General features: G+C 52.2%; 4 protein-coding genes across 4 annotated transcripts; 2 read left to right on the plus strand and 2 right to left on the minus strand.

Annotated features, from left to right (window-relative positions):
* Positions 1–2,025: 2,025 nt before the first annotated feature.
* MYCGRDRAFT_78016 (uncharacterized protein) lies at positions 2,026–5,436 on the plus strand (the record flags this gene model as incomplete). Its single annotated transcript, XM_003847615.1, has 6 exons — positions 2,026–3,640; positions 3,691–3,722; positions 3,851–4,108; positions 4,224–4,359; positions 4,408–4,827; positions 4,936–5,436. 6 exons carry the CDS (start codon positions 2,099–2,101, stop codon positions 5,434–5,436), a joined length of 2,889 nt encoding a protein of 962 aa, XP_003847663.1.
* A 356-nt stretch (positions 5,437–5,792) lies between these two features.
* MYCGRDRAFT_13612 (uncharacterized protein) lies at positions 5,793–7,144 on the plus strand (the record flags this gene model as incomplete). Its single annotated transcript, XM_003847616.1, has 5 exons — positions 5,793–5,841; positions 5,894–5,980; positions 6,032–6,325; positions 6,387–7,036; positions 7,088–7,144. Coding segments are annotated over 5 exons (1,137 nt in total), but the record flags the coding sequence as incomplete, so codon positions are not given.
* Positions 7,145–7,756: 612 nt separating this feature from the next.
* On the minus strand, positions 7,757–9,356 carry MYCGRDRAFT_51562 (uncharacterized protein; the record flags this gene model as incomplete). The annotated part of the gene is made up of 2 exons (XM_003847638.1): positions 7,757–8,289; positions 8,354–9,356. 2 exons carry the CDS (start codon positions 9,354–9,356, stop codon positions 7,757–7,759), a joined length of 1,536 nt encoding a protein of 511 aa, XP_003847686.1.
* A 1,012-nt stretch (positions 9,357–10,368) lies between these two features.
* On the minus strand, positions 10,369–11,675 carry MYCGRDRAFT_12516 (uncharacterized protein; the record flags this gene model as incomplete). The annotated part of the gene is made up of 2 exons (XM_003847637.1): positions 10,369–11,415; positions 11,472–11,675. Coding segments are annotated over 2 exons (1,251 nt in total), but the record flags the coding sequence as incomplete, so codon positions are not given.
* Positions 11,676–12,558: the final 883 nt, after the last annotated feature.

The raw sequence follows: 12,558 nt of genomic DNA on the forward strand, positions 1-12,558 counted from the left end.
AATCGTTAAGGTCGTCTAGGTACGTTAACGGAATAGTCCGGCTAAAGTATTTTTTAAAATCTTCTTTCTTCTTCCTAAACGTCTCGTAGATAACGGATTCTCTAGTATAGTTCTTTATTTTAGAGTCGAAAATAGCTTTATTTTGTTACTACTTTATAAAGTTCTCGCTTTCTAGAAGTTAAGTGTCTATAAGGCCTAAATCCGTCTTATTCGGCATATTTAGGACCTTTAGTTCTAGAGTTCGGTCTACGGCTATACCGTCTATAACTATTAGGGTTGTCTCTCGTATATATTGCTATATATAGTTATTAATTGCCGCCGACTTAGTGTTTAGGTACTATTCGTCGTACTTAGTTTAATCGGTATAGACGATTTCTCGACGCTTTAGTCCTATTACGGTTAGAAAACCTAACGAGTCTAGCTTAAGACCTTCTATTATTACTTATTAATGCGAATTTGTCTTTAATCTTATTGTTTAAGTCGAAACCGGGCTTATAACTATTAATTAAGTAGTGTAATGTAGGGGTAAACTTTAAGATTAAGAAAAACTATATATTTCTTAAGGTTATCGACCTAAAGACTATATAGATGCCGTAATTCTAAATACCTAAAAGGGGTTGGGGTCTTATCGCCAATATCCTATAATATTATATAGGACACTAACCACGTAATTAGGCTGTTAGAGTTAATATCCCTGGTCTTACCCTGTTTTATGAATTAACGCTAACAGATCGACAAAGTGACTTGCTAGGCCTGAACTATGACAAGGCTGGACAGAATCACTCCTGCGATATGCATCTGCATCGTGATGGTGATGAGTGTTGGTTGTGTTTGGAGCTTGGTAGATGTTGGCACCAGGCAGTAGAAGATCGAGGATGTAGGGTGAGTTGGGCTGACCGTCCTCTTTGATTTTTGCAGATGGAAGGAGGATGTGGAAACTGGGAAGAGGAAGGACAACCAGCAGAGCTTATATGTCGGCACTGATCGCGATGAGAGGCGGACTCATTCGTGGCAGCGCCACGACTATTGCACCCGACCTGAGGACAATAGTGTGATCGCAAGGAAGGCCGGAACGCATCGGAGTAGACACGACCTTGTAGTCTCAGGGTGGTATGTCTAGGGGCGGATTGGATGGGAGAATTGTTTTCGCCTAGAGAGACCCCTGGTACGATAAGGCCGTGTCCGATCCGATGCGTTCACAGCCTGAACATGCCCCGTTGTTATTCATAGCCTCAGTTTACTACTGGTGAGCGATCCGAGGGGCCCCCTCGCGGCCTGGAGTAGGGGTTTGGGAGCCTGCGACCATTCCCCAACAGCGAAGGGGTGTCGGTTGCGGACACCTCGTCGTTCGTCCAGTTAGGATAAATATGTTGTTGTCGTTAGCAAAGCCGTGACCCGAGGGACGAGGGGAGCAAGGCTGCGCAGTCTTGGCACGAATTTGGGTGAGTGAGGCTATGAATAAAAAAGAGCCAGGCTATGAATAACACCTCCGCTGAACATGGTACTGTGCTACAAACTAGAGGTGCTTGGGTGCGGAAGGCGAGGCGTGCAGCCTGTACCTTGTATGCCGGAAGACCGATTACTGCTGGAGACTCGATCGACGGGCATACAGTTTGGATCTTGAATACAGGAACAGTGCTTACAACCGATACCCCGCATAGAGGAGTAGCGCGGACGGTCGACAAAGTCTATCTGCCCTGCTTGAGCACATGTCGGCAATGGATCGTGAGATCGCACTGGTGCGGAAAGGCCGGTGACATGCTCAAGGGGCTACGCCACTTCTTGCTTTGGTCCAGATGTTGCACTCTTGGGAGTTCAACCGGAGCTCGTGTCGGAGAAGAATTGGCAGTTGCTCGATTTCTTCACGGCACGGCTCGGCGCGGGACTAGATCAACACGAAAGTCTAGACCGATTCTCTAGGTTGGCTGGTTCAACGCTCCCCCTGTCAAACTTTTGCCATCACTTTCGTTGAACCAACATTGCATTGAATGTTTTTTGATGACCCGTCTATCACAGGATCTCGGTGACATGAGCGAGACGGCCTTTGGTGGAGTGTATCACTGCCCGGAAAGATAGCGGCCTTTTGAGGCTCCCTGGGATGGCACCCGAAGGAGGTCCTCGAAATGCCTTTTTCGACCAGGGATCACGATCTTGGACCGATGTGTTGCCGCGGACGGAACATGTAGATCTATTCCGCAATGCAGACTATGGAGCCACGGACCTGGGAATCATCGAGGACTTCGGTCCGGCGCTGCGAATGTACACCACTATGATCTTCACCGACAGTCGTGGCGCAGGTCTCTACTGGGGCAAACGACGGATCGCCATCTACAATGAGGGTTTCGCGGTCATGGCCGACAAATTACATCCGTACCTCATGGGCAGAGCCTTCGAAGATGTTTTCGGACCTCAAATGTGGGACTCTATGCGCCACGTCTTCAATCACGCGGAAAGCAGCGGCCAGACCGTCGACGTCGACAACATCCTTTTATTTCCGGTCAGAAGGGGAATCCCAGAGGAGAGCTACTTCGTCGGCCAGTTCATCCCCCTGCGAGGAGATAGTGGCGAAATCGAGGGATTCTACAACACGGTGAATGAAACAACTAATACAGTCCTGCAAGATCGCCGGCGGCGGGTGCTTGAGAACATTACAGCGCTACCGTCACGCTCCGTTGAGGAGACTTTGGCATTAGCGATCGAGGCCCTGAAGGAGAATCCAAACGATGTGCCCATGGCATTGCTGTATTCCTGTGTGGATCCTAACAGCGAGACCAACCTGGATTTACAACTGCGCGGAAGCATAGGAATACCCAATGACCATCGTTGTGCACCCAAAATCGCAAAACTTGACAGCGACCAGGGTGGACTAATACCGTGTTTTCGGCAAGCTCGTGAGAGTGGAAAGCCAGTCGTTCTGAGTGAGACCGATGGTAGCTTGCAACGAACGAACGGTCTGTTTGAGGGCGTCTCTTGGTGCGGATTCGGGGAACCGTGTCGGGACGTGGTCATCCTACCACTTACTAGCTCCGGTTCTCTGATAGGTTTCTACGTCCAGGGCCACAACCCAAGGCGACTCTTTGACGATATCTCTGAACTGGCCATCACAAGCACGGCGAGGCAGATAGAGGCGAAATGGATGTCCACACTTACCGCAGAACAAGCCACAAAGAGGGAAGCAGCGCTTGAGCGGCGAGCCACCGAGAGTGAGAATCGCTTCCGGCAGACGGCCCTCCACGCTCCCTTGGGAATGGTTCAGGTCACGATGGACGAACAGATAAAGTTTGCCAACGAACAGTTTTATGAAATCACTGGTTACGACAGGACCCGATCGGACGTGGCCCACTACTGGGACTGCATCCATCCGGACGAAGTAGAACGAACGCAGCGAGTCCTTCTCGAGATCTACACCACCGGAGAGCGCTATACGCATGAGCTTCGGCTACGACGTACATGGAAGCCACCGGGTGAGGACGCAGAGGAGCAACCGGCCTGGATACTGTCGACAAACATACCGGTGTTTGAGAACGGAGAGTTAAAACTCATCATGAGCTATGTGCTTGAGATTTCGGAGTTGAAGTGGGCAGAATCAGTGCAATCTCGGAACGCAGCCGCCGCTCTTCAGGCCAAGAAACAGCAAGAGGTATGAGTAGGCATTCTATCGCTGATGATTGTGTGCTGACCCTTTCGCAGGAGTTTATCGATGTGACCTCGCATGAAATGAGGTAAGTTTCAACGGCTGAAAGACCGACAGGCATCGTCCGAGATTGCCCACCAGAGATGCTGGGTCTCAGTCTCCATCACCACGTCTCTATTCAAGCCTTCCTAACTCCTTTCATCTCTGGCATTCTAGAAACCCCTTGACTGCGATGATGCAACTTGCCGATGGGATCACAACGAGTCTACCGACTAGCGAGTCTACTTCAATCGACGAATACCGTGCTGCCATACAAGATAATGTGGATGCCGCACATACTATACTCGCATGCGCGCACCACCAGAGACGTGTCATCGATGACGTCCTGATCCTATCGCGGTTGGAATCGGACATGCTGAGCATCACACCTGTCCCGCAGCGACCAAGTCGTACGGTCGATGACATCCTGAAGATGTAAGGAACTGAAGTGCAGAAGGCCTCCATCGTCCGAGACTGTCTTGGAGGCCGCGCCTTCGTTCATTCCACACTGTCTACGACATCCGCTGACCTTATACGCTTTGCTTTGCAGGTATTCTGGTGAAGTCGCGATGAACGGAACGTCGATGGAGCCCATCCGAGATCCATCCATCGATGATCTGAATATCGACTACGTCTTGCTCGATACGTCTCGGCTGGCCCAGGTGCTCATCAATCTCCTGAGCAATGTGAGTCCAGCAGTTACATGTACTAAAGGCTTGCTAATTCCGACGTAGGCCATCAAATTCACCGCTCAACGACCAGTACGAGAGATCACTGTCAGCTACGGCGCCAGCCGTTGGCCGCCTCGGGTCACCACGTCTTTCGGCGACATTGACTGGGCCAAGTCGAATGGATCTCCACACAGTACCGCATTGCCGCCTCTTGCGAAAGGTGAGGAGCAGCTATACATATGGTTTTGTGTACAGGACACTGGCGCTGGCATGACCGCCGAGGAAATGAAGCGTCTGTTTAAGCGATTCTCCCAGGCCTCCTCCAGAACGCATATCGATTACGGGGGGTGTGGGATCGGGCTGTATATTTGCCGACAACTCGCAGAAAAGCAAGGCGGACAAGTCGGAGTGGCATCTCGAAAAGGCAAAGGATCTGCTTTTGGATTCTACATCGAGACGAGGAGGGCCGAGGCCATCAACGGCGTCCTTACGCCGTCACTTGCACGCCTTTCGATCGGTCATGGCGATCTTGGCCTACCGGTGCCGTCCGATGTCAGCGAGATGGCTGTCTTCTCCAAGGTGGTTGACGAGGGAGTTCCCTCACAGACTGTGCCGGCTTCGCCCATCTCTGCAAAAAACGGTCATAGCCCTGCACCACAACATATCTTACTGTGCGAGGACAACATTGTGAATCAGCGGATTCTGGCGAAGCAATTGCGGTCCAAAGGCTGTACGGTCACTGTTGCCAACCACGGACAGGAAGCACTCGAAATTCTGGAGAAGTCCGACTGGCGGTGTGACAAGCCTGCGGCCGATACATCTTCCATCGACGTCGTCCTGCTCGATTGGGAAATGCCAATCATGAACGGGCTGCAGTGCTGTCAAAAGATCCGCGAGTTCGAGACCTCTGGCGAGGCGAATCGAAGACTGCCAGTCATTGCCATCACTGCAAATGTGCGACAAGCCCAAATCGAAGAGGCAATGGCTGCTGGAATGGATACTGTCGTTCCCAAACCTTTTACTGTTACGGAGTTATTGGATAGCATTGAGAATCTTGCAAAAAGAAGAGCATCGACAGGCAGCGCAGTTTGATTTCAGCATAGCGACGACAGGACCAAAAAGCACAGACTGGCATACAAGCCACACACGACGGACCACGGCACGACTCGAGAACATAGCATTGGACATGTGGACGTTCCTACGAATTCGCCGGCGTGTTGTTTCACCGGCGAGCAAGAAGCCGCGATGTTTTGATTCGTTGCATGCGGGAAGAAAGAATCCAGGGAACCTTTGTTCACGTGGCGAATCTGCTTTGGGTATCAATAGCATTCCAACGCTTGCATCTTTTGGGATTCAGGAATGCATGCCGTGCCCTTCTGTGTTTTGCCTCCTCCAAACAACGACAACTTCACCTTGTTCTGACGAGCAAATCAAAAGACATCATGGCGTGTCCGGCGCCGTTCCTGTCGCCCAATGACTTCCCGTCAACAGGCGGATGTAAGTTGAGATCGTCAAGCATCCGCGACCACAGACTGACGATGTGCGACAGATGTTCCCGGCCGATTCTGTAGCAATGTCACGCCCGAGTTGACATGTTGCTTACCGTGTCCGACCGACAAATATCTATACTCGGACGGTAAGGTTTCCGAAAACTTTTACCTTCACGCCGCACAACTGACTTGCACAGGTTTCGTCAGGTCCTTGGAAGTGGGTTACTGGTGGAACATACCCAGCTTCATCTGCCAAATCTTCCTCCTCGTCACATGGCTCGTTCTTCCTCCAGAAGTCAGCCATCGACACTATCTTAGCATCGGGATCTGCATTTTCCTCACCATCTTACATCTCTCATTCATCATTCCGCTTGGGACCAAGCCCGATATCTGTTGGAATGAGATCACTCCGAGTGATATGAATTCGGACAATTCGTGCGCGGTCTCCGGTGGGATGCTGAGCTTGGGAGCGATGGGCGTGGGTGTATGGCGTACGTCGCAGCAGATGACTGAATTGTTAGGAAAGGACTCAGCTAACGCAGATCTTCCCAGTTCTCTTGCGCTCGCTCTGGATCCACCTCCGAGTATGCTGGGACGTCAAGGAGACGAAGGTCCTGAGATATGCGGCTCATGGCGTTGGCATTGCTTTGCCAATACTCTTCCTCGGCCTCAGCCTGGGGATCACGGGCATCTCCTATCGTCTCTCCACCACTTGCGTACCCAACGACCGCTATTCCTTTCTGACCTGGTTCGGCTGGCTGACAGCTTTCGGCTGCTTGGCGACTCTCATCCAGATTGTCACCATCTTCTTCTGTCTCTGGGTCTACCTCCGAGCTTTCTTCCGTCCTGGCGGCGAAAGCACTTTACAAAGTACGGCGGGGTCCACTATCGGCAAGTCGGCGATGGAGATCGATGCGCCACCGCGGAAGAAAGTCGCCTGGAAGAGAGTCAAGTCAGTGCTGAAGTCTCAATGGCGTAGCATCTTGCTCTGCATTGTCGTGGCCGTCTCCACCATCTTCTACGGTACTGTCTTTATCGCCACAGGAAAGGTGGCCGGAACTACCAATAAGAACAGCAAGGAGCTGCAAGAATGGGCTCTTTGCCTGGTGCTGAACGGTGGCGACAAGACACCATGTGGAAGTGTTGCGCCCATTATCGGCATCAACGAGGATGCCGTCCGCGCTGTGTGGCCCATTGCTGGCGTAGGTCGAACGATTATCCCCTCGCAGTTCCCATGCTAACTATCCTCCCAGCTCACCGGAACGTTGACTTTCATTCTCATGATCCGCAGAGACATGCTCACGGGCTGGTGGCACATCATCCGATACCGCAAACGCCAAGGCAGCGTCGGCGAAGAAGGCTTTCTGGTCGCTCCGTTCATGACACGAAGCGCAGCGAAACCACTCGACTCGGAGAGCAAGCACGAGAAAGAGATGGATAATACCCAGCCTCCTATGTACACGCCACATCCGGATGTTGGGAGACCTTTTACGCCGGTCTCGCCGCTTTTGCCGCTGAGTGCCACACAGCAGCAGACTGGAGGTATCAACTGGGAGCAGAGCAGCAAGCCGCGAGCTGGGAGTCCGTATCGTGCTGGCGAGTTGTCGCCGGCGCATTTGCAGGAGAGGAGGTTGGCTCCGGAGTGAATGCGAGTCACGCGGAAGACCAGTCGTTTTAATGTTTTGGACAAAGTAATACTTAATATGTTCAGCAACGATGCTTTGAATGTGCAAGTTATGTCTTCTTGTGGCCTGCTTGAATCGAGCGGTTGTCAGTCTTCTCACATGATGCAGTTATCCTGCATAACTCTCAGCAGGTGCATTGCTGAGTAGAGCGACTTCGAATCAGGCAACAATGCGAAAGATGGGAGTGTAGGTGTTGAAATTCCGATCCTATTCAAGCATCTCCCACAGATACACCTCTCACAAACTCTGCTTGCCCAAAATCTTGTTCGGCAATAATGCCGTCGTAACGACACATCCCAGTGTAATCCCACCTGCGAAATACAACACCTTCCTAACCGCATCCTCATTCCGCACTCCCTCCTCCGGCAGGATATTCTGAGCAATCAACGGGCTCAGAATCGAGAACAATCTGCCCCAGAAACTTGCAATACCACACGCTGTGCCTCTCACGGGCGCCGGAAACACTTCGGGCGTCCACCCGTACAGCACAGCATTGAACATGGACTGGAAAAAGTACTCCATAGTGTTGAGCCCGATGTTGGAAGCTTGGCTGTTCGCTGCGCTGAAGAGGAAGATCGAAACGCCCATCAGCGCGGAAGAGATCATCATGGTCAGTTTCCGTCCGACGTGCGGCATGCCGTACATGAAAGCGCCGATGGCGACACCGACGATGCCTGGCGTGTAAATTGCCATGTAGGAGCGGTATGTGAATTCGAGGTCGAGGTTGATTTTCGCATTTTTGGTGGCGAGGATGAGAGGAAGATACGTTCCTAAAAGAGTGTGTTAGTCGAGACCGAAGTCACGGCGAGGCTGCAGTGAAACTGAGCGACTCACCAGCCAGCGTGAAGCCCGAAGCGTCGCAGATATATGTCAGCCAGACGAGAATCGTCAGGCGAGTCATTTGCCAGTCCGAAAAGAGACGCTTGTATCTCGACATCTCGGCGCCAAAGTTTTGGCGTATGGAAGATGGCTTCTTGGCTCCGTCGAAATATTCAGACGAGGAATCTTCTTGATCCAAAGCATCAAAGTCGGAAAGCGAGATTCCACACGATCTGCCGTTGGTGTTGGCAACGTTCTCCAGGACGGTGATTGCTTTCGCATTGTTGCCGCGATAGAGCAGATACTTTGGCGATTCCTGCATAGTGAAGACTATGAAGCGGGCGATGAACACGACCAGAGTGATGGCTCCAAGAGTGAACATCAGATACCGCCAGCCCATATTATCAGCTTTGCTGCAACATGGTGTTCCGTCTGCGACAGTCTTGCACGACGGTAAGGGATCAGCTTCGCTAAAGTTTGGCTCGCAAGAGTAGTTCGGAATGAAGCCATAGGCGATAGCAGACGTAATGACGACTCCAATCGGCTGAAAGATGGACAGCAATGCCAGCAGGAAGCGCTTGTTCTGAGGGATGAATTCCAGGCAGATGGTCGTGTCGATCGGGATGTTACCTCCAATACCGAAACCGACAAAAGCCGTGACAACCAGGAACGAGGTGTAAGTGTTGCAGCCTCCCAGTGCCATGCCGAAGACGCCACTGATCAGCACTGTTAGGTTGAACGCCCACTTTCGGCCGATAATGTCTACGAGCACGCCCCATGTGAACGCGCCCGCCGTGAGACCGGAGGAGAACGCGATTGATATATTTCCGGATTCTTGGCCACCGAAGCCCAACTCCTGTTGCAGCGGGCCTAGGACCAGACCAAATGCTTGCGCCCATAGCAAATCGATGAGGTATCCGAAACCGCACAACAGCCAGATGTACCACTGATAGCGGCCCATGCCATGGCTGTCGATCTCGGCATTGATGAGCAGACACTTTTTATCGTACGACGACATCCTGGTCTGCGGCAGCGAGTCGTCGCCAAAGGTTCTTGATGGGTTCCTGGTTGTTCGATGTGATGAAACAGAAGAGAAAGTGTTTCGTGCTGTGGTGTTCTGCTGCAGATCGTCCTCGTGCAGCAGTGGCACGCAGGAATCATTCCGTGCCATGCCTCAGGTAATGATGACGAGTGGGCAGCCCTCGCTTCGCCAGCTACGAAGCAGGGAAAACTTTGTGGGACGGCGTGGAAAAGAAAAGCAAGAGGATAGAAGAGGAGATGATTTGCAGTGGTACTGGAGCGGCTAGCGTGCCGTGTATCTCTGCCTTGCTGCTGGGCACTCTTGTTGTTCTCGAGGCGATTGCGGATTACGCATGTCTTCTTCTGATTGCGTGAAGTAGCATTCAGCTTCTTGGAATGTGTCTAAAAGAACCCCAAATGAGCAGGAATGGCACGATGGATCATACTCGAAAGTATGTTCGAGGATACCATCTCTGGGCATTTTCGAATCTTGATCTTCAGGATCGAGTCATGTCGTCACGCGAACATGCACGGACCAGCATAATAGATTGAGTTGCGGGGAACGGAGCTGTTCCCGTCCGATCGTGTTGACGGGAATAACTGGTTGGTCACGAGTGATGAACGAGGACTGAGTACCATTGGTCTTATCTATGTCTTCTAGATCTGGATCTGGATCATTCAAGCTGAGGGCGGTAAGGAAATCTGTATACTCCGTGAAATCGAGTTAACGCTGTGTCGAGTAGCAACTCTCACACGACACTCCCAACCTGTTCCGTCCACCTCCTCTTCGGTCTCGTGAGAGCAAGATGCCACGCCGATATCGCGCCCAGCGCCAGCAGTGATGGAAACACAACAACAGCAAATGTCTCGTTGATCGCGTTCCGCTTTTTGTAGTTCATCGACTCCGACAAAGCTTTCATCGAAGCCGCCAATGTCAAGTACACCCATCCACCACACCATGCGTATTCTGGCATCGTCAATCCAGGTCGCGCGCCGCGATCGAATGGGTTACCCCATGAGTTGTTGAACATGGTGAACAAGCTCCAGATATGGATCGCCGGTTTCGTTAAGCTGTAGAAGATGTATGACGGGAAAAGGTAAACGAGGTCGGTCCATGGGATGCGGTCTGCGGCTGTGAGGAGAGTGTATATCAATTCCACGAGGAGAGAAACAGCGAGGTCGTATTCGGATAGTCGGAGGAACCGTTCTCCCGTGAGGACGAACCATACCAGGTATGCACATGCCACGAAGGGCATCAACATGTCTTTCATGACGTACATGGTGAAGTAAGGGTTCATCGTTGTGTAAAGGCCATGCGATGACAGACGTTGGAAGTGTGTGCCTCTTGACCAGCGCAGTTGTTGTTTGAACCAGCCCGCCAGACTTGTGGGTACGTCGGTCCAGACCACGGCGTGAGGAACATAGTATATCTCCCAACCGGCGTGCAGAAGCTTGGCCGTGAGATCACGGTCTTCGTTCGTGACGCATCGTCGACCCCAGGCTGAGGCGGAGTACCAGGTGATGAGGACTTGTTCAAGAGCAGTGGCTCGGAAGGCACAGGACGGTCCGGGTTGACATTCGAGGAAGCCGGTGGCGGCGGTTTGCGTTCGAGAAACGTCTTGATCAAACCACCACTTGAGCGATTGTAGCTTGCAGAGAAATGATTGGTTCGACTTCCATGTGCTGATCCGTCCGCTGGCGCCGCCGGCTTGTGGCCTTGGACGCAGAGAGGCGACAACTTGATCGATGGTCTGAGGAGCGACGACCGTATCAGAGTCGCAGCTGAAGAGGAATGGGACCTGCTTCGCTCGAGCCATGACAATGCCGGCAAGGAATGTGGTGAGAAGAATGGCCTTCTTGTTGCGATGTGGTTGGTAGATGCAGATGGCGTCGATTGTGCATAGCTGCGAGCGGTCGATACCAAGCTGGGTTGTAATCTGTGTCTCGACTATAGAGAGCAGCTGGTCGATGTTCGCCGCGATGGCAGACTCTGCATCCAGCAGTGCATCACCGACTGGGGTGTCGAGATGTATCGGAGGTGGAGCATCCGGAAACACCTGTTGATTGAGGTCAGTCAAATAAGAAGTAGAAACGACGCACAGGCAATACTGACATCTCCAAACACTCCAAGCATTGGCATGTCTTCAGTAGTGTCTCCGTCGACGCCAACGACTACCGCGCAGACATCAGAAGCCTTCAGTGCCTCGAGACATCTTTCGAAGATGTCTTCCTCTTCTCGCCATCCAACAGCGCATCCGACTGTGTCCTTCGAGGTCTGCTTTTCCAGAATGACGGCTTCAGGATCGTGGTCGTTCTTCTTGCGAGAAGCAAAGAGACGATCGTAAATGGCGATGAGGATCTCTCCAGAGCGGATCCACGTGCCAGGAAATCTGAAGGAAATAAACACGCCTGCTACAGCAGAGCATAAAACGATTGTAGTAAGGACGTTGAAGACTTGCCGAATCAAAGTGGCAGAAGATGGTTGAGGCATGATAGAAAAGCTGATGATAGAAGAGCTGATGAGAGATGCAAGTCTTCACAATAGTGCGACTTCCCGAGCACATATGTACTGCCCAAACCCGGCTCATGGTTTCGCCTGCGCAAACCAACTTGGCTTCGACCTCTACCTGATGCTCGGCATCTCCGAGACTCTCGGTGGCGCTGTCGATGAGTTCGGGTTTAAGACTGCTGATCCGTATCGGAACAGACCATTGAGGAGTATCGCCAGGTCATGTCCGAGTTGCGGGCGAAGAAACCAGATCTAGGATGCCTGTCGATCTGCCACTTCGATGCACGAACCCGCGACTGCATTGGGGGCGCTGTGCGTGTATCGGGACTATCCTTCGAAGGGCCTCAACCTAGGCTCGTGAATGGTCGGAGTCGCCTTCACTCTGCAGACTCCTCGCCTGGTTCGGGCCTAAGGGTCGATCCCACGATCATTGGTCGCCGTCATGCCAAGCGTGCTTTCCAGAAATGCACTACGCTCAGACGAGATCGCGCGCCGCACATGGTGTGTCCAAGGATGCTCATGCAAAAGGTCAAGTGTGGTGTTGAACAGGAGGTCAATGCACTCTCGTGTCGGCGAGCCCGCAGAATCGCGCTAGGATATAGGCGGCGCCTGCCGTGCGGCACTCCCGGCGTGCTGAATTTAGCCGGCGCTAGGACTTCATCACTTCCCAAGGGTCAAGGTCTTCCTCTCT

Source organism: Zymoseptoria tritici, chromosome 13 (genome assembly GCF_000219625.1).
Source record: "Zymoseptoria tritici IPO323 chromosome 13, whole genome shotgun sequence".
Classification (NCBI taxonomy): Eukaryota; Fungi; Ascomycota; class Dothideomycetes; order Mycosphaerellales; family Mycosphaerellaceae; genus Zymoseptoria; species Zymoseptoria tritici.